Genomic DNA, 20,943 nt, shown 5'->3' on the forward strand with positions numbered 1-20,943 from the left:
TGCAGAATCTGGGTGGAAAGTAGGGTACAGGAGCAAGGTGCGGGTAGGTATCTGGCCAGGAGGGAGGGAGCAGGGGCGGGGTCTGGCCAGGGGAGAAGGTGCTAGTGGGAGTCTGGCCAGGGAAGAGGGCAGGAGCAGGTTTCTGATGGCAAGTCTGGCCAGGGGAGAGGGGGCAGGGGCAGCTCGGCCAGTACCTGGGGGTCTCCAGGAACAAGGATTTCTGGGGCAGGATCTATGCGCAGCTCTGGAAGAAGTGCATATGCAGCCCCTTTACAAAATCCAGCTGCTCCAGATCCTCTGCTGCCATCTTAACCCCTGCCCTGCCCCACCTTCCTGGAGCACAGGGAAAGAAGGGAAGACAAGAAAGCACTCACTGTGTTGTGGGCAGGGGAGGAGTGTGTGTGGTTTTTTTGGTCTCCCCTTCCTTCCCCATGCTGCCTGCCTTCCTTCTTTCCTGCAGCATGGGGGGGGGGGAAGGAGTCCTGAGGCTCTGCACCAGATCCAGCTTCTCAGGAAGTGCACGCTGCTCCTCTCCTCCCCTCCCCACAACAGTACATGCGCTTCCTGAGAAGCTGAATCTGGTGTGGAGTCGTGGGATTTTTCTCCCCCCCAGCTGCAGGAAGCTGGAGCTAGCTCACTTTTTGCTGGAAGCAGGTGGTTGAAGCACCAGTGCAGAGCAGTGTTGAGGGTTGGGGTGAACAAGGGGGGAGGGACTGGAAACACGATCAACCAGTCGATCTTGATCTACTGGTTTGTGACCATGGCCCTAGCTCCTCTGTCATGGAGATCACCAAATGTGTTACCCACACAAAATTCTCTATCACTCCCACCCTCTAGGGGCCCATATCTTTACCAAATTCCTAGGGCTCAAAGTATGACCTTATTAATTTAAATACCCTTTTTCAATTCTTAGGGCTCAAGGCAAAACTTTCTCTGGGTGTGTAGGACATTTTACTTGTGAAACAGCCTTACACTGCAATATCCTTTCTCTCTATTAACAATTACCAAGCAAGCAGAATACACAAGCTGAGCATACAACGTCACGCTCACAAAGCCTGATCAGGTAGGCAAACTTTCCCTGTTAGGCTATGTCTACACTCGCAGCTTCTTGCGTGAGTAATATGCAAATGAGGCTAAGCATGGAATATTGCCGAGCCTCATTTGCATACCTAATGAGCCACTTTTTTTTCCCCCCGAAGAGGCTCTTGCGCAAGGAGGAGCGTCTACACTACCCCTTCTTGCACAAGAAAAACCCTCTTGCGCAATGCCGTTACACCTATTACTTTTCAGGAAGAACGGCGTTGAGCAAGAGGGTTTTTCTTGCACAAGAACGGGCAGTGTAGACGCTCCTTCTTGCACAAGAGCCTCTTCGGGGAAAAAAAATGGTGGCTCATTAGGTATGCAAATGAGGCTCGGTGATATTCCATGCTTAGCCTCATTTGCATATTACTCACGCAAGAAGCTGCGAGTGTAGACATAGCCTCTGACAGGCACGGTCATCTGGATTCTGGTTCCTACATGTCACGGTCATGCAGAGTATTCACTTTTTATAGACAGGTAATATATGTGCACTTTTCTACTTTTCTGGAATCTCTCCCTTTTTTCATAACTTTTGAAAGACATCTGCTAATGGTTCAGATATATCTTCAGTAAACTACTAGAGTATTCAGGTTCTGAGAGGGTATTTGGGTACAGAACGAGATCTGTGGTGTAGGCTCAGGGATACAGTTTGGATGCAGGTTCTGGTCTGGGGTAAGGGATTGGAATGCAGGAGGAGGTGCAGGCTCTGGGACCGAGTTTGGATGCAGAAGGGGTGAGAGATCAGGCCCTGGGAGTTAATATGGGTGCAAGAGAGGGTCTGGAGTGCAGGGTCTGGGATGGGGTAGTGCATGAGGGGTGCAGGGTCTGGGAGGGAATTTGGGGGAGGGAGGGATGAGGGGTGGTACAGACGCAGTATGGAGGTAAAAGGGGATGAGGGGAGAATGTACAGGCTCTGGGTGGAAGTGGGGTGTGTGGGGGGAAGAGGGTGGCAGGTGTGGCTCTTACCTGGAGGATTGAAGAGGGAACCAGGGGTCTCTGCTGCCCACAGGCATTGCCCCTGCAATTTCCCATTGGCCTCAGGGGCAGTGCATAGAGACATCCCCTCACCACCACCACTAGGGGCCACAGAAATGTGTTGGCAGCGGCATGGAGCTAGTGATAGATCTGCTGAGATGATCCACTACTGTGTTCCAGACCCTGGGAAGATGCAAGGGATCAGGTAGATTACATAGCACATGTAGAAATCCCACAAGCAAAGGGCTTCCTGGCGCAGAGCCAATGAACAAGCTTGCCCCTGCCTGTTGACCTAGAATATGGAGGCCCTCTGTCTGTCAACACCTGCACTACCCCACCAGATTAGATGGGGAAGGAGCACTACAAACTAGACAGATCACTGGGAGCTTCCTGATGTTTATATGAAGCATGAACTCCTGTCTCATTTGTAGCCCCTGTGTAACTCCTGTCTCATTTGTAGCCCCAAGGTCAAAGCATTCAATATCAGGGAGACCATGAATTGCAGGCTCACAAATGACACACCTAACACCAGTGCCAACTCTGACCACCATAGCAGGGAAGTAAGCACTCAGGGTAGGATCACAAGGAGCTTCTCCAGGTCATGCCAGGCCAGGGAGTAGACTATGCCAGGCATTGGAAGGCTCTAGCATGAGTGGAGCGGAGGACAACTCCGCTAAGAAAAACCCTATTCTTTGATCAAGCACTAGGACTCTTGAGTAGATCTTTATGAGCCAGTCAGTGAGATTTTGGTAAATCAGGCTACTCTGACATCTGAGGAAGGCTGCAAGTACTCCCATGGGCTTAGTAACCCCCTGGGTGTAGTTGCTAGTCAAAGTGAGCACGGCAACTTGGTAAGGAATCACATACTGGAGAGGACAGATATTTTGGATTTACAGCATTCTTCAAATCGAGGCTGGCATACCAATCTCCTGGATCTAGGGAAGGAATGATGAAGGCTAGGGAGACTATGCAGAAATTCAAACTTCTAGAGATATTTGTTCATGTTCCACAAGTCGAGGACTGGGGTGTAGGCCATCCGTTGGCCTTTTGGACCAAAAAATAGCAGGAATAAACCCTGTGGTGCCATGAGACTTCCTGCAGGGTTCCCACTCAGGCAGCTTTGCACTTCCTGAATGAGCATGCTTGTGAAAAATGTCCCTGAAGAGGAATGAGGAAGAGAAGGTGGAAAGGATATATAGAAATAAAGATACATCGCCTTGCTACTATGCTGAGGACCCACTGGCCTGACATTATAAAAGCTCAGCCTTAGAGGACAGAGGACAAGCAGTTGGAAAAATAACAGGGGAGCTGTGCATGCCAGGGTCTTAATCTGATTTTGAGAGATATGGCCAAGTCTTCTGCAGAAGCTACTGTTTTTTGGTTTGCTGCAAGGCATTTATGTGCTCTTTTCAGCATCCACTCGATGGCAAATATTCAAAGCACATGTTAGTGGTATTACCATTAATTCTCTGACATGCTGGGAAAACAGGGTAGAAAGTGTAAAAATGTTGAGAGAGCAATCCCTGGAAGCTTATGAAGCACTGATTTCTATTTTAGAAGCCAGAGATCCAAAAACTTTAAAAAAGTGAAGCATAGTCATTGGCCTCTGAAATACTTAGCTTCTAGTTTCTAACAATTGTTGTAGTCTGGTATGACATTCTTATTAAAATCTCAAATGTCAACAAAATAATGCAGAGTCCAGTGATGCAACTTGATTCAACACTTACCTTACTAAACACAAGAGTTTTTAGTGAAATACACAGAAAATTGATTCAAAGCAGTACAGGTTGCTTTAAGAGTTTGCAGAGGCACTGTGTAGAACAAAACATTATTTGTTACTTGTTCTTGCCCTATTTTAAACCTCAGAATCTACCTCTTTTTACTGATGTTCACTATGTTAGACGTCCAACCGCTACTAAACTTTTGGGTGAAAAAGTCACTTACCAGTTCCACCATTTTCACATTTCCTGTTATTGCCTCTTTCACCTCACTGAATAACAGGCCTATCCCATCCTCTCTCTTCCTTGCCTGCTTGTGTTTATATTAATCCTTTGTCATTTGAACCAAGGTCTAAATAAACACATGGGCTGTGTCTACACTGGGCCACTTATTCCGGAAAAGCAGCCGCTTTTCCGGAATAAGCTGCGAGCTGTCTACACTGGCAGCTTGCTTTTCCGGAAAAGCAACGATGACCTACTGTACAAAATCAGCCACTATTCCAGAAAATCTATTCTGCTCCCGCTCGGGCACAAGTCCTTATTCCGGAATACTGTTCCGGAAAAAGGGCCAGTGTAGACAGCCCAGTAATCTTTTCCGGAAAAAAGCCCCGATCGCGAAAATGACACTCGGGGCTCTTTTCCAGAAAAGCGCGTCTACATTGGCCACATTTCCGGAAAAGCAGCCCGCCAATGTAGACGCTCCTTTTCCGGAAAAACTGAAAACGGAATAGTATTCCGTTTTAAGCATTTCCGGAAAAAGGTGCCAGTGTAGACGTAGCCATGCAGTAGATATATTATGATAGGTAATTTCCCATTCAGGTACTCTCACCTCACTACTGTTGGAGATAAGCCACATCCATCAGATTTAATTAGCACTTCGTAAGATAATACATAACTAGTTATAGTAAGGGAGAAAAACCATGAGGCAGGTGATAGGGAGGGGAGTGTTGCCTTGTGTATCAAAGGTATAGGCACTTGGAGTGAGGTTGAGATACAAATATGACTCATTGAAAGTTTCAACATAAAGATAAAAGGGGCAAAATCCCCTTTCCCCACAGGGTAGTGTCTTAGGAAGATCTGCTCAGGAAGTAAAGGTGGATGTGACTTTTTAAAAACAACTTCAAAGAAGAATCAGCTGATTTGATCTCTGATGGATCATGGCCCCATTGACCAGCAAAAAGGTGGAAAGTAGTTTGTGGATGATAAACCTCTCAATCCAACAAGACAATTTAAGTTTTAGATGTATTTTCACTTTTATTAGCTTGCAACTTACTCTCCCTTCTATTCTGTATTACATGAGCCATGTTCTTCTATTAATAAATTTATTTTACCTCTACTATAAATTCATGCAGTTCTGTTTTAAAGGGAAGGGTGTATTTAGACCAGCAAATAAGCTGTGAGAACAGCAAACTTGTTATCTTCTGTGAATGCAGAAATAATAGTTGTGCACAGAATCAAAACATTTTTTAGGAGCTTAGACACTGGAATTCACTGCTACCGGAAAGGCAAAGTTTGAGCGGGGAAGATCTTTTGAATTTTCCTGGGTACGGCAGAGGTCTGACAGTCTACTCATCAGCAAAACTCATTGAGGTGGAGAGGTAACAGAGAATCACAACTCTGTATATCCCCAAATGACTTGGCAATGGCAATATAGTATTATCCGTATCTTCATTAGAGTCCAATTCTAAGCTTGCATACATTTAGCAAAGTTTAGTAGTTCTGATGTCTGTTTCCTCAGTCTCCCTTCCTATTCATTTTTTTTTTTTTGCAATTTCTATAGCTAAGACTATCTTTGCTAACTTCATGAATTCTCTGAATTGTCTCAAAATAGTTATGTCAAGTAGTCCTCCATTTTTGCTCATACTGAAACATTTTGATTTAAAGTCACTGTACTAACTCAGTTCACTTGAACTCCAGCCAGCCAGATCAAGAGACAGTGTAATGAACTAGGCATGTTTGTTGTTTTTTTTAGGTGAACTACCAAATTAACCAACTTCTATCTAAAAAATCCCTTTGTTTGCTGAACTAACATGCAATTTTTATAGCTAAACAGGAATTCTAAAATTCCAAACTGTCAGTTTCTATTTGTGATAGCATAGGCAATAGCACAGAACTAAAATGAGCTTCTTTTGGTTTTAGTTCCTATAATCAAAATTAAGCATAATATATTCTGCAAATCTATTTTCAAATTGCTAAATATTTTAGTATTTTTCATTTGTATAGGTCCAATAATTTTATTTTCCCCTGATATTTACTAGTGCCCTATTCTAAACTAGTTCTCAAGTAATTTGCCAACCCTGCCCATTTGATGCTTTACAGTTAAGAGGAAAAAAAAAATACATCAAGGGATTGGCGGGGGCGGGGGGGGGGAGGGAATGGGCAGCGGGGCAAATTCCCTTCTAACCCCTGAAGGTGACCAAATGAAGCCATGAAAATGAGATTTTAAGAACACAAAATATTAAGGGATGGGATTCCAAGGGCTTTCCCATGCCTGTGGTGATGAGGCCCTGCAATCTCAAATTTAATTAAGGTATCAGCATTCCAAGTGGTCAACCCAAGTAAAACTACAACTAGACACACAGCAATTAAAAAAAAAAATCCCTCTCCATCCCAACTTCTGGAGTCACATTAACATTCACTTTGAATATACAATTAAAATATCAATGATTCTCAAAGAAAAAACAAAATCCTATAAATGGACTTCTATATGAGTTACATGAATCACTTTAGTCAACATGGACGCTACAACAGCCATGTCTTTTTATAACTAAAATTTTATTAGCTCTAGTTTGGTGATCACTACATAGACACATTATGAATAATTTGTACAATTGTTTATTCTTTTAATCTTGTATAAAACTGTCGTTTTAATGGACTTCATCTTAACTTGCATTAACAAAACTATCCTTTAAAATTGGACATGATGTACTAGTACCTTGCATACTGTCATACGAAATTAGGTCTGTTATACAGAGTTTTTTACCTCTTCAGGGCTACAGCACTGCAGCAAACCATGTGCACATGTAGTTGTGCCATTATAAGGATTAGAAAAAATGCTATCTATGCCTACAGGAGAGTTTCTCCCATGGCAAATGAACTCAGCTTCCCCCAACGGGCAGTAGCTATGTGGATGGCAGAAGCTCTCCCATTGACATAGTTCTGGAAACATGAGTGTAGTTAGTATAACTGTGTTGCTTGGGGAAGAGGCGGTACATTTTCCAAATCCTTGAGCAGCAGAGTTATACCGATATAGGTTTGTAATATAGACCTGGGTTGAGTAACATCCATCTCCCTACACACCCAATAAAGGTTTCCAATCTTTCATAACCCAATTACAAGTTACTGGAAAAAAATAAAACCACTACTAAAAATGACTGTCACAGATAATACACAATTCCGAAAGGGAGAACCAACACCAAGCGACAGTTTCATTTAGAAGTAACTCTATATAGCCGATATAGATAAGTTAAAAATGTATTAACATTTTAACTACTTATGATTACAAAATTTTGTCTGTCTCAAGCTTCATCTAATGGGATATAAAAACCTGTTCCTCACAGTCTATGGAATGTTAAGTAATGAAGATTACAAAGCCTCTCCCTAATCCAACATTCCATTATTTTCTGGCTATACAGGAAACAGACAACCAGTAGATTATTTTACCTCTTTAAAAAAAGCATATACACTTATCTAATCTAAAAAAGGGGGACTGTGGCAGCACTTCCTCCTTTTTAAAAGTGTGTTTTCTAAAACTACTAAAAATCTGCATTTACAAAATAGTTGATAAAAATATTCCTCTGAATTGTACAAGGAAAGCAGGTACTCGGACCACTGAGAAAGACTTGGTAGAGATATTACTGAGACTTGGCTTCTTTCTCTCTTGCTGCATCAGACCCCGGAGCCTGAAAAAGGGGAGGGAGAATAAAGAACATTTAGTATAACAGTTCCCTGAAAATCTCAATGTTTTAGTTCACGCACAAGATTAACAGTTTAAAAAAAAAAAGTATGGTAGCTTCAGAAAAAAATTAACAAATCAGGTATATCTTAGAGCAAAATGATCAAATGTTTAGGATCATTAATTTTTCACACATTTTAATCCAGGGTTGTAACTAGGGATGTCAATGAGTCGTCAACTAGACAATTAACCAATAAGCCTAGAGTTATCGGTTAATCTAGTTAATAACTCATATTCCCCTTCCCCTTGCTGCCTCTGTATCAAAGGCTGCAAGGGAGGAGGGGGAGAAGCAGGAGCTGGAGGATGGGGAGCCAGCTTAAAACCCGGTTTCCTCCAGCACTAGCTGCGGTGCCGCATCCCCCACCACTGCCTCTATCAGAGGCAGTCACATGAGGGGAGAAGAGTTCCAGGGGAGGCTGCTGCGAAGCAGCCTATCTGCAGCGAGCCTGGACCTGCTGCAGGCAGAGGCTGCTTCACAGCAGCAGCCCTTGCCCGCGGTGGGCCCAGGCTTGCCACAGAGAGGCTTTTGTCTACAGGGAGCTCGGACCCACCCCCTGCAGACAGGGGCTGCTGCCAGAGCAGCACCTGCCCGTAGTGGGCCCAGGCTTAGTTCAGACAGAGGCTGCTCAGTGGGAGACGGAGCAGTCTATCCACAGGGTCGCTCTGTCCACAGCCAGCTGGGGCTGCTGCGGACAGAGGCTGCATCGTGGCAGTCTCCCCACTCCTCAGAAGCCTCTCTTCGCAGGGAGTTCAGACACCCCCTCCCCCCGACCCCAAACAAGGGTTGCTGCCACCCCAGGCTGCTGTAACAGAGGCAGCAGCATGGGGCAGCAGGCAGCCGATCCATGAGGGGTGCTGGATTTTAAACTGGCTCCCCTCATGGACCAGTTTGCACCTGGCACCCTGCGCTGCTGCCTCTGATACAGCAGGGTGCCAGGTGCGATCTGGGGTGACAAGGCTCCCCTTGAGTGGGGGAGAGCGCACTGGCTGCCAGCTCCACCCTCAGGGACTATAGAATAGTTGACTAACCACTAAGAATTCATGTGGTTAGTCAGCTATTCCATTACCTGCTAACATCCCTAATGGTAACCAGTCATTAATTAACCAGTTTCAGTCTCTTATGATAGTGTTCTACAACACAAATCAACTTAAAGGAAAGGACGTCTGCACATCATATGTACTCTAGACTCATGTAATTCCAGTTCAAGACTTAAAAGGTGAAGGGGCCTTAAAAAAAAAAAAGGAGCCAATTTCAGTAATGGCTGCCATAAAAAGGTCAAAATACTTATTCTTAAAGAGTATTCTCTCCCCTCACTAGGAAGCTAAGATCCTGTAGAACAGCAGCTCTTTGGAAAACAGACATTTGCCTATATTATTCTACACTGCAGTATTTCATTTTAAGATTTGTCATGTTTTAAGACAAAGTGATCATGTCATAGAAGATTCAGAGAAGAGCAACAAGAATGATTAAACATCTAGAGAACATGACCTATAAGGAAGGCTGTTTAGTTTGGAAAAGAGAAGATTAAGAGGGGACATGATAGCCGTTTTCAGGTATCTACAAGGGTGTCACAAGGAGCAGGGAGAAAACTTATTCATCTTGGCCTCTGAGGGTAGAACAAGCAGCAATGAGCTTAAACTGCAGCAAGGGAGGTTTAGGTTGGACATTAGGAAAAAGTGCCTAACTGTCAGGGTGGTTAAACACTGGAATAAATTGCCTAGGGATGTTGTGGAATCTCCATCTCTGGAGATATTTAAGAGTAGGTTAGATAAAGGTCTACAAGGGATGGTCTAGACATTACTGGGTCCTGCCATGAGGGCAGGGGACTGGACTCAATGACCTCTCAAGGTCCCTTTCAGTCCTAATATTCTATGATTCTGCGATTCCTAAATTTAGAAGTGTATCTTTGCAGATATTTAATTAGACACCCAGACTAATAGTAGCAGAACTGCACTGTGTCTAGATCAAAGTCAATATTTTGGCCCTTAACTTCAAAAGAATGAATTCATACAAGTTTAAGAAAATAATAGCCATACGGGGTGGCTGTGTCTACACTGGGCCACTTATTCCGGAAAATCAGCTGCTTTTCCGGAATAAGCTGCGAGCTGTCTACACTGGCCCTTGAATTTCCAGAAAAGCAACGACGCTCTACTGTACAAAAATCAGCCGCTATTCCAGAAAAACTATTCTGCTCCCGCTCGGGCATAAGTCCTTATTCCAGAACACTGTTCCGGAAAAGGGCCAGTGTAGACAGCCCAGTAGTCTTTTCCGGAAAAAAGCCCCGATCGCGAAAATGGCGATCGGGGCTCTTTTCCGGAAAAGCGCGTCTACATTGGCCACAGACACTTTACCGGAAAAAGGGCTTTTCTGGAAAAGCAGCCTGCCAATGTAGACACTCCTTTTCCAGAAAAACTGAAAACGGAATAGTATTCCGTTTTAAGCAGTTCCGGAAATTCATGCCAGTGTAGACACAGCCGGTCAGACTAATGGTTCATTTAACTCAATATCCTGTCTTCCGACAGTGGCTAATACCAGGTACTTCAGAGGAACTAAATAGGTCATCATCAAGTGATCCATCCCCTGATGCCCATTCCTAGCTTTTGGCAAACAAAGGCTAGGGACCCTTCAGAGCATGATTTTATATCACTGTCTACCATGGCTAACAACCATTGATGCGTCTATCTTCCATGAATGTATCCAGCTCTTTTTTTGAAAAATTAAAATCTACACCATGTAAATAGGCAATTAACTGTATTTTTTCAAGAAGATTACTACATACATGTGACCTTTAAAAATAAATATAGCATATTAACTGAATTTATTTAGTGCCAATGAAAGGTTTTAGAACAGCCTATTCATCCACAATACCAGCAGATGACCAGGAGACACACATTACAAGTTTCTTTAACGTTGTTGATGTGCCTCACCCTGATCTGGAGAAAGTTTTTCTGTGCCAATTTAACCTTCTCGTCTTCTTCAAGTGATGTCCCTATGGGTGCTGCACTGTAGGTGACTAGAAAGCAGTGCTCTAGTGGGAAGATTGGGGATTCAGAGCAGTATTTATTTCAGATAAGACAGTGTGTTCTGAGAGAGCATCTGTGGTGGAGTTGGAATGGCGTAGCGAGTGTCTGTTGACAGCAATTTGGCTGCTTTTAAAATGTCAGTAATGGGGATATTAATGAGAAAGGCAATGGAAGTGGAAACTGAACAGGTAGAATGTGCTCTAACTACAGTAGGAAGTTGATTGTGTAATTGGTGGGCTAGATGTATACACTGCAAAATCCACTTGGAAAAACATTGCTTAGAAAGATGGCTGCACCCTCAGTCACTGAAAAGAATAAATAGGGTGATTTTTTGAACGATTTGGTGCTGTCCAGGTAAAAAGCTAACGCTCGCCTAACATCTAGGGTGTGCAGTGCTACCTCCTGTTGGTTGCTAGAAGGCTTTGAGAAGAAGCAAGAAAAATGAATAGGTTGAAATGGGAAGATGATGGAGCGTTGGGGAAAAATCTTGGATGTTGGCTAACTTTGCCTTTATGAAAAAGTATGTATGGGGGAATGTGTCATAAGGGCCACAATTTTGCTGACCTATTGGGTGATGACGACAAGAAAAGCAGTTTTCACTGATAAGTACATGCGAGGGCACATGCCCTTAGTGCAAAGACGTCTAATAAGAGAAAATAGGATGAGGCTCAGGTCACATCTCACATGAAGAGTCTTCAAAATCTTTATCCTCCCATGAGGGATGTGGAAAGAGGGAATGGCCATTTATGTAGCAGTGAAAAGTGGTTAATGCTGCCAAATACATCTGATGGAACTGGTAGATAATCCCAATAGTTTAAAATGGAATATTAATCCAGGATAAATGGTAGTGGAGTACTTATTGCATCAAGGGATGTACACTAGCCTTGAAATCTTGTCAATTTATTAAAGTAAATGCTTTTAGTCATGTTGCACTTGCTGTTCAAAAGTCCCTGTGTAACAGTGTCAAACAGGTTATTTCCAAATCCTGAAATCATAAAGATCAATGTTTTGAGATGGAGCAAACCCACTATGCACTGGGATGCAATCCGCATCCTGTGAAAGGAACCATGGAGTTGGATGGAGAGATCAGTTGGCATACTATCATGCACAGGAAGGAAGTATACCAAATCTGTTGTGGCCAAATGGGAGTTTTAAGGATGACAGGGGCTTGTTTCCCCCTGTACCTTGTGGAGCACTTTGATGCATCCCATGTGACAATAAATACAGCTCACAGAGAGGCCCGTCCCAGTACCGCTCTCCAGCAGAATTGAGGGCAGCAGGCATTTTGTGACATATTTATAAAAAATAAAAAAAAAAAAAACAACAAAAAAAAGAAGAACAAAGACACACCCACACACACCAAACAACCCACACCCATTCTCTGGTGGGTAATCCCCAGCAGCTGAAAGTGAGTTGAAGGATTCGTGTATCCAATTCCCAGGGCTCGACAAACAATGCAATCTACTCGCCTGTGGCAAGTAGACTGCAACCCGGAAGAGCGCAGCTGAGCCCTGCCAATTCCCATATGTGAGAGCAGGAGATTCTTCCTTAATGAATTTGCAGTGGTGTACTGATCTCAAGGGAGGTATGCAGCTGAAATGGTAATGTACTAAATGCACCAGCTCCATAATTTCACTGCCTTCGAGCATAAAGAGTGGAAACTTGCTACATCTTACTTGTAGATGTAAAACATGCAGATGCTATAGTCCATCATGACACTGATGTTGGGCTATACAAGCAGTGGGAGGAAGTGCACTGTGGACCATTCGTAGGTTTAGGATATTGATTTGTAGGGTGGATTCGGTTAAGGATCATCTGCCCTGCATGCTATGATCGTGAAGGTACACCTCCCAACTGATTAGAGAGGTGTTGAGTGTTGGAATTATGGTTGGCACTAGGGATGTTAGATATTGTTTATTTTAATAATCGTGTAGCCATAATTTTTAGTGATTATACAATTACTAATCAGGGGTAGGGCCAGCAGCCAGTGCACTCTTGGCCCTACTTCCGGGCAGCCCTCTGCCACCTTGTGCTGCTGCCTCTTCCTCTGAGGCAGCAGCAGCCCCTGTCCACAGGCGGGGCCAAGCTCCCCACGGAGAGAGGCTGCTCTGGCTCCCACCTCCCCCCCCACCTTGTTGCCTCTGATAGAAGCTGCAAAGGGGGGGGGTGGCTGCGCGTGCATGTTGTTAGGATTAAGCGATAAATCCTATTTTATGGGTTAATCCACTATATGCTAACATCCCTAGTTGGCACTGGTTAGAGGAAAGGAACCCCAACACAGAAACACTTGGGTTGTGTCCAACAGAATTCTAAGTCCTTGACTCTCATCAGCACAAATAAGAGCTTGTTGTGGTTGTTTGTGAAGGATATATACTGTATGGACCTGTGCCTAAAAACACTGCATGTATAACCATTAGAGCTTTACCAGAAAACTGGCCTCTGCTATGTGGTTGAATAGTTGGAGGTATATCCAGGGCAGAAATCTGAGAGCAAGCTTGTGCCTTGGATACAATATCCCTAAGGATAAAATCTGTGAGGCTCTGGCTTTTATAGTATCTATCTGGTGCCAGTGGACTCCAGATGTTGTACTGCCATTAGACTTCTCTAGGTTCACAAGGCCTAGATTCATAAAAAGGTCAATTGTCACCTGGAGGGCACAGAGCATTGGTGTCGGATGTGGCCTTGAGAAGACTAAGTTGTGGGGTCATCTAAGTATGCCTTGTTTCCTTAGGTAGGCAACAACTACTTCAAGAACTCTGAAGAATACCTGAGAGGCCACTGATAGTCCAAAAGACAGTATCTTGCACTGATGAACTGGTCAGTGCCCATGATCAATCAGAGAAACTGTCTATTGGCAATGCATCCTATGATATGGAAATATGCCTCTGGGAGATCAATGGCCAGACCCTGTATTTTAGTACTGGGCTAATGGTGGAGAGGGTAACCTAAACTGCAGTGCTTCAAGATGGTTTTCAAGGTTCAGGATCTAGATTTCTTCTGGATCTGAAAATAATGGGCATAAAAACACTGTCCTCTATGTCGGGAAGGAACTGCTTCTGATTCCCAGCACAGCAGAGATTTATTTCTTCTTATACAATGGATTAATGAGAAGGATCCCTGAAGAGGGATTGAGGAGAGAGGATGGCAGGAAAGGATAGAAAAGAAAGGGATGGAATATCTTTCCCTGACAATCTTTAGAACCCACTTGTCCAAGGTGATTAAGCTCCATGATGGAAACAACAGTTGCCATTCTGATAGTGTGTCAAAAATAGGTAGTATAACTAACAAGGGAAGGCTTTTTTGGGCCTCGACATCATCTTCAAAATTGTTGCGTGTCTGGAGTAGCCCCTTGAGGACTGGTCTGTCTGAATTTGGTAGGGGACTTCCACTGTTGGCGCTGAATATTATAGTGTCCCTGGAAGTGTACAGCAGTGGTCACGATTGCAGGGGAACATGATACTTTCTCAGGCATCTTTCCATCTCTGGTATGTAAATGCTGAGAGATCAGAGAGCAACTCGGGAGTAGGGATGTTAAAGGCTAATCGACTATCCGATAAGCATTTGCTTATCAGATAGTCTGCTGATTAGTCAATTCCTCACCCCCCTTGTTGCCTCTATGAGATAAAAGCAGAAGGGGGGGCGGTACTTTAAAGCAGCAGCACCGCACAGCTGAGCCAGGGATCAGCTGTGAGGCACTGCCATTTTGAAACCCCAAGGTAGCATTTCAAAGGGGCCGCCGCTGCACAGCTGATCTGCCGCTCAGCTGTGCAGCAGCGCTGCCCCTTTAAAATGCCAAAGGGCCATGGACCCAGGGTCAGCTGGGGATTCCCCAGCTTATCCTTGGTTCTGGGGAAATGCCACGCCAAGTGCTTGGAGTTTCAAAGAGGCAGCGCCGCACAGCTGAACCAGGGATCAGCTCTGCTGCAGCTGCCCCTTCCTCTGCGCACTTCAAAGGGGCAACCGTGGAGCCCAAGGACAGCTGGGGACTCCCCAGCTGATCCCAGGCTCTGCACAGCATTTCCCCAGCTGACCCTGGATTATGGGCAGTGCCCCGCTGACCCTGGGCTCCATGGCTTTGAAATGCACAAGAGCCCCTGCTGGGGACTCTTGTACATTCCAAAGGAGGAATGCAAAACTCCGCGTGCAGCCCGGAGTCAATAGGACTTTCCAAGGGCCTTTGGCTGTACACGGCGTTCCGAATTCCTCCTTTGGAATGTACAAGAGCCTCCGTTGGGGCTCTTGTACATTTCAAAGGAGGAATGCAGAAGTGCCTATTGACTAGTTGATGGAAATTTCACCGACTACTCAACTAGTCAATTAACCACATTTTAACATCTCTACTCGGGAGTATAGGCAGTTATCGATACCCTCTGTGAATATTTTGGGTCCCTCAAAGAGCAAGTCTGCTGTGGTTTGTACTAGGAATGTGAAAAGGTAAACCTGTAGACCATTAACTGATGAGACTGGGCCCCATCTGTTAACCTTCATGGTTACATGCACCCCCCTGCACTGCTGCCGCTGATACAGAGGCAGCAGCTGCCAGGGGTCAGGCAGGAGCCAGCCTGCTCTTCTCCGAATGTAAACGTGTCACTGCTGAATTTTTCAGCAGTGACACGTTTACCTAGGGAAGATCATTTCTGGCCCCCCTGGTACCTGTCCTCCCCAGTTGATGCTGCAGACAGTCTGAAAATAACTTTAAAAAGTCTACTGAATTTGCATCAATTATCTTTCTAGAACAGAGATGAAGAATCTTTTTCATGGGAGGCGGGGGGCACACACACCAGTGAGAAAAAGCTCCCAACAAGGGGGGAGAGGGGAAAAGAAGTATAATAGCTCTCACTCCAGCCCCTGAGTGAGTGGGGCTGCCCCCAAGGTTCGGGACTGCCAGTGCTCTACTCCTCTCCTCCCAGAAGGGGAAGGGCACTGAAACTTGAAGAGGCCCAGATTGCAGGTCATAGGTTCTAGAGTATTTCTTTGCAACCACGAAAGCCAGAAACCATATAAGCTTTTCAGAATAGTCTGGAATAAAGCCACTGAGATAGAAAATTTTCTATCAACTATTTTAAAAAAAATTAGTTTTAACATGATGGAATTGAGATATTTCTTGCTTTCTGCAGAAAACAGTTTTTTGCTCAAAGGTTTTGGTCTAAAACCAGTTATAGCGCTTCACGAGAGCTGTAGCAAACTGCAACTTCTATTGAGGCTCTATTGCCTCATTTGGCTGCAATCTTATGAGTTTTTACTGAAAGCAGTTTCACAGAAAATAGAGTGATAAAAATGAAAATCTTACGTTTTCAGATTAAAAAATTCCAATTAATTTTCACAGCTGTTCTGATGCCTACATATCTTCCAGTAAAGTTAATAGAAGATGTATGGCTAAATCTCCTAGGTTGCAATACGCATTTACACCTGACATTTTGCAGAAACTCAATCTGATGTAAGGTTTTTGAGCTGTAATCAAATTGGATGGCGACAGATGTGTAGATTAACTAGTGTATTACATTATACGAACTCTTCATATTCAAGAGACAATCTTTTGTCTAGGTTAAGACTAAAGCTACCACTTTACCTCCACACTATTTGTTTCTCCATTTTCTGCAGGCAAATTGTCCTTTGTTTCTTCTTGGTTAATCTCCTCAATCTGTTTTCCTTTTGGTCCCTTTTTCCCCTTTGATTGAGTTTTCCTGTCTTGAGATTTATCCTACAATAAAGTAAATGTAGGAATTCAGATAACCTTTTAAAACAAGATGGTTCTTAATTTTCAATATTAAAAAAAGACCTAAAAAAACGATGTGCTCCATAGCCAATGAAAATTTGTTTTACAATATATAGAAACCATCTCCCTTCCAGAAGTAAGAGAACTTAGTTTTTGATTTCAGTCTGACCTATTTATAAGAAAGTCAATAGCAATTTCTCAGACGCCACAACCACCACATGTTTTTCTATGAGTGGCAAACTGTTTGAGAGTCCTAACACTGAGGAAAATACATGTTGGAAAAGAGAAACTTAAGTATGTTGGTAGAGTTGCACTAACCAATTTACTAAGTCTATGACTTGATCATGCTAATATTTTAACAAAAAATAATGCAAGCCCTTCTACGTCAGAAGCACCAAAACACATCAAGCTTTTGTCCTCCCCCTCTCCCCCCTATATATATATAAAAATAAATTTATTTTGGGACAACATAGTGATGCCATCACATCACAGCATCCACAGCCTGGGGGGAGGGGAAAAGGCATGGGCAGGTAATGCCTAGCTCCCAGCCCTGCCCCTTCTGCCCAAGACCCCACCACACACTGCCAGCCCAGCCACCAGGGGATGGGATGGGATGGGATGGGACGACAGAGCTGGGCATGGTGTGGCCGCCGTGGCACACACAGCTGGGGCTAGCTGCAGCCAGGGCGGATAAGGGGAGAGCTAGGGCTGGTGCGGCTGTGGCTGAGGGAGAGCTGGAGCAGTAATGGCCAGAGCCAGGATTGCTGTGGTCGTGGCCAGGGGGAGAAAGTCAGGGCTGGTGCGGCTGTGGCCCGGCCCTCACCAGTAGCCAGAGAGAGGGGGGTTGATGACCATAGTGAGCAGGGGGCGCAGCCTCCTAGTTGTAATTTAATAGCACAGTAAAATATTTTCAAGAACACATTCCACAATCAGTGGAAGGAGGTTGTATATTTTTGCCCAAACTCGTATGATTAAGCCAGAGATTCTCTCTGACCAGATGGATTCTTTTATGTAAAAGTCAGTATAAGTTTCCCAACAAACTTTATCATTTAGTTGCAGTCTAAAGAATGCCTCAGCTGAGTTTCATAAAAGTAAAAATTTAATACTTTTGTCTAATATTAATTGTATTAATACCAATAACTATAAATGAACAACAGATTAAGACTTACTAGTGTTTTAGACGAGAGCAATAAGAAACCAATTAACAATACTGTATTAGTAAGAAAATAGGCTAAGGGGAATGCGCTACCTTCACTTAGCTAAAAATTCTATCTTTTAGATATGACACTGCTATACAGGCAGTCCCCGGGTTACGTACAAGATAGGGACTGTAGGTTTGTTCTTAAGTTGAATCTGTATGTAAGTCGGAACTGGCGTCCAGATTCAGCCGCTGCTGAATCTGGACGCCAGTTCTGACTTACATACAGATTCAACTTAAGAACCCCAGGCATCCCCAAGTCAGCTGCTGCTGAAACTGATCAGCGGCTGATTCCAGGAAGCCCGGGGCAGGGGCTTCCTGTAGTCAGCCACTGGTCAGTTTCAGCAGCGGCTGACTTGGGGACACCTGGGGCAGAGCAGCTGGGGTGCTGCTGGGTTGGTCCAGTAGCGCCGCCACTCCTCGGTGCTACTGGACCAACCCAGCAGCACCCAAGCTGCTCTTCCCCAGGCGTCCTGATTCAGCCGCTGCTGACACTGACCAGCAGTGGCTGAATCAGGACACCTGGGGCAGAGCAGCTGGGGTGCTGCCAGGTTGGTCTAGTAGCGCCCAGAGCGGCGCTACGGGACCAACCGGCAGCACCCCAGCTGCTGTACCACAGGCGTCCGGAGCAAAGCCGTGGAGCACGGGGGCAGCGGGACAGCCCAGACGCGCCGTGACTGTCCTGCTGCCCTCGGGCTCCCCCGCTTTGCTCTGCTTTGCTCCCCGTCCCCCTGGTCTGCAGACCAGGGGGACGGGGAGCAAAGCAGAGCAAAGCCGCGGAGAGCGGACAGCCCAGACGCACCGTGGCTGTCCTGCTGCCCGCGTGCTCCCCCGCTTTGCTCTGCTTTGCTCCCCGTCCCCCTGGTCTACAGACCAGGGGGACGGGGAGCAAAGCAGAGCAAAGCCACGGAGCCCGAGGGCAGCAGACAGCCCAGACACGTGTGCGCTGCCCGCGTGTTCCGCCGCTTTGTTTCCTCTCCCTGGTCTGCTGTAGACCAGGGAGAGGGAGGGCCCCGTTTGTAACTGTGGATCCGACGTAAGTCGGATCCACGTAACTCGGGGACTGCCTGTACTTCAAAATTTCACACCCATTTTCTTGTATAAACAGCATTATGCAAAAAGAACAGAACTTATCCAATACAACTCCAGGGGCATGTCTAGACTGCCCACGGCTTTCAAAAAGATATGCAAATTTTGAGTGAAATTTGTGTATCTTCTTCCAATCCCATTTTCGGAAGAGTTTTTTCAACGGAGGGTGGGGGGAGGCAGTTTAGACGCAGTTCTTTCGAAAGAACCCTGTATACCTCATTTTTTAAGGAAGAAGGGCTCTTTTGAAAAAAGGGATTTTTTGAAAGGACCATGTCTAGACCGTTTTTTTTTTCTTTCAAAAAACACCCACCTCTTCCAAAAACGGGATTGGAAGAAAATATGCAAATTTGCACCAAATTTGCATATCTTCTTTTGAAAGCCGTGGGCAGTCTAAATGTGCCCTTGGTATTAACACACAAATACTATAAGTGAACAACAGCAGATCGATTTCTGGATGGAATAGCCATTGGAATCAACACATTTTTTGAGAATATTAGCAGAATTCAAGATACACACATTTAGTTATTCACAGCTTTCCTACTTTTTCCATTTAAAGCATTCAGTATTATATAAAAATGTAAGAGACTTCTAATTCACCAAATCTTCATGTGTCTATTTCTAAAATCGAGGTCAAGAAATTAGAAAAAAAAATTAATTTGAAGATTTAAGGCAGATACCCCAAGTAAAACTGTCTGAATTCATTTGTATACTACAAGTCTACTGATTAGGTCTGTTATATACTATATGTACTTGCATCACAAGTACATTTATAGAAAATAGTGTCAGAACAACACTTGTTTCACAACTGTAACAGCATTGCTATAACGTAAAATCTTTATTTTACATAGTCAAACTCAATTCAGCCAAGACTTGGTTCACTAGGAAAGTGGATATTTTCCCTAATTCACAATATGTCTATGTACCAAAGTGTCTTCACAAACTTCATCAGTACAGCTGCAACAATATATATGTAGACATGCCCTGAATTAAGGCTGAATACAAGTTCAAAAATATTTTGTTAAGTCAAACCATACACTTCTATGAAGTCTTTTAAAATGCAAGTACATAGGCACTTTTCCCTTCAGTTAACATTAAATATTGCGGCATCCAAATGAAATCTGTCCTAGAGCCAGCCCTGTCACCCAAACGGTAGATCTGTGCCATTCACAGGTGTCTCTCACTCACCTTCGCTGCTGCTGCTGCCGCCGCCGTCTTTTTTGGCTTGGGTTCGGCTTTGGCGGGGGCAGGTTTCTGCAGAGAGAGGCAGGTTTAGTGCTCGCCCCTCACACCGCGCCTAGGAAGGGGGCAGCCGGGGGCGTCTATACTTACAGCAGACAAGCGCGCAGACCGCCTCTTGGGCTAGAGGGAGAGACAGAGACAGCGTGAGAGTGGGGCGTCGGGATCCAATCCCGGCCCATCCCCCCCGTGGAGCCGGCACTTACCTCCTCCCGCGCCTCCCCTTCGGCCGCGTTCACCTGCGAAGAAGCGAGCACAGAAGTGAAGGTTCACGCGTGCGCAAAGCCCAAGTCCCTCAGCAACACCGCACCCACCCTCTCTTTCTCCAGGGGCGGTCTCGGCTCTGTGACGTCAGGACGCACACGCCCCTTCCCGCCGCCGCGTTCGGATTTCGAACCCCCCGAGTGCTCTCGCGTTTAGGGGCCACAGAAAATTCGAACGGCGCAGCGGCCTCGAGCCCGGGAAACGCCCCGCGCTAGGCTGCCGGGCCCGCCCATGGCCGCCGATGCCCCAGGCCGCCATTAGACCCAAGCTCCCCCAGGCCCGCGCGTCCATCTGCCGAGTCTGCGGCGCCAGGAGCCCCAGGGCGCGCGCAGCCTGCGGCTCCTTCCCTCACCTTTCTCTTGGGCATGGCGAGGCGAGCGGTGGCCTCCGACCAACAACCGGCTGCTGCTAACGCCTGAGGTCTGCGCTACTGCCCGCGCTCGGCCTGCCCGCCAAGCTGAGTCTCCTCGCTGCAGTGCTCGGAGCCCGCCCATCCCCCCATCCCATCAGCGCCAGCGGCTCCGCAACAGGATCCAGCCGGATTGGGGGGGGGGGCGGGGGAAGGGGGCGCGCCCATTGGGCCGAGCCTCCCGCGGGGCTGTTTTCGAATCACAACAAGCCCCTAGGGCGGGCCCTGTCACTTGTTCCAGGGCACGGGGCGGGGCCCATCGCGCCAGCGGCTGGGGGC

At 45.6% G+C, this 20,943-nt stretch overlaps 1 protein-coding gene across 1 annotated transcript; it reads right to left on the reverse strand.

Moving 5' to 3' along the window:
- Positions 1-6,529: 6,529 nt before the first annotated feature.
- Positions 6,530-20,871, reverse strand: HMGN1 (high mobility group nucleosome binding domain 1). Its single transcript, XM_075912042.1, has 6 exons — positions 20,608-20,871; positions 20,198-20,230; positions 20,085-20,114; positions 19,941-20,006; positions 16,322-16,453; positions 6,530-7,675 (listed from the first exon to the last, which is right to left on the reverse strand). Exons 1-6 carry the CDS (start codon positions 20,620-20,622, stop codon positions 7,628-7,630), a joined length of 324 nt encoding a protein of 107 aa, XP_075768157.1. The 5' UTR covers positions 20,623-20,871; the 3' UTR covers positions 6,530-7,627.
- Between the last annotated feature and the right edge of the window lie 72 nt (positions 20,872-20,943).

Source organism: Pelodiscus sinensis, chromosome 1 (assembly GCF_049634645.1).
Source record: "Pelodiscus sinensis isolate JC-2024 chromosome 1, ASM4963464v1, whole genome shotgun sequence".
Classification (NCBI taxonomy): Eukaryota; Metazoa; Chordata; order Testudines; family Trionychidae; genus Pelodiscus; species Pelodiscus sinensis.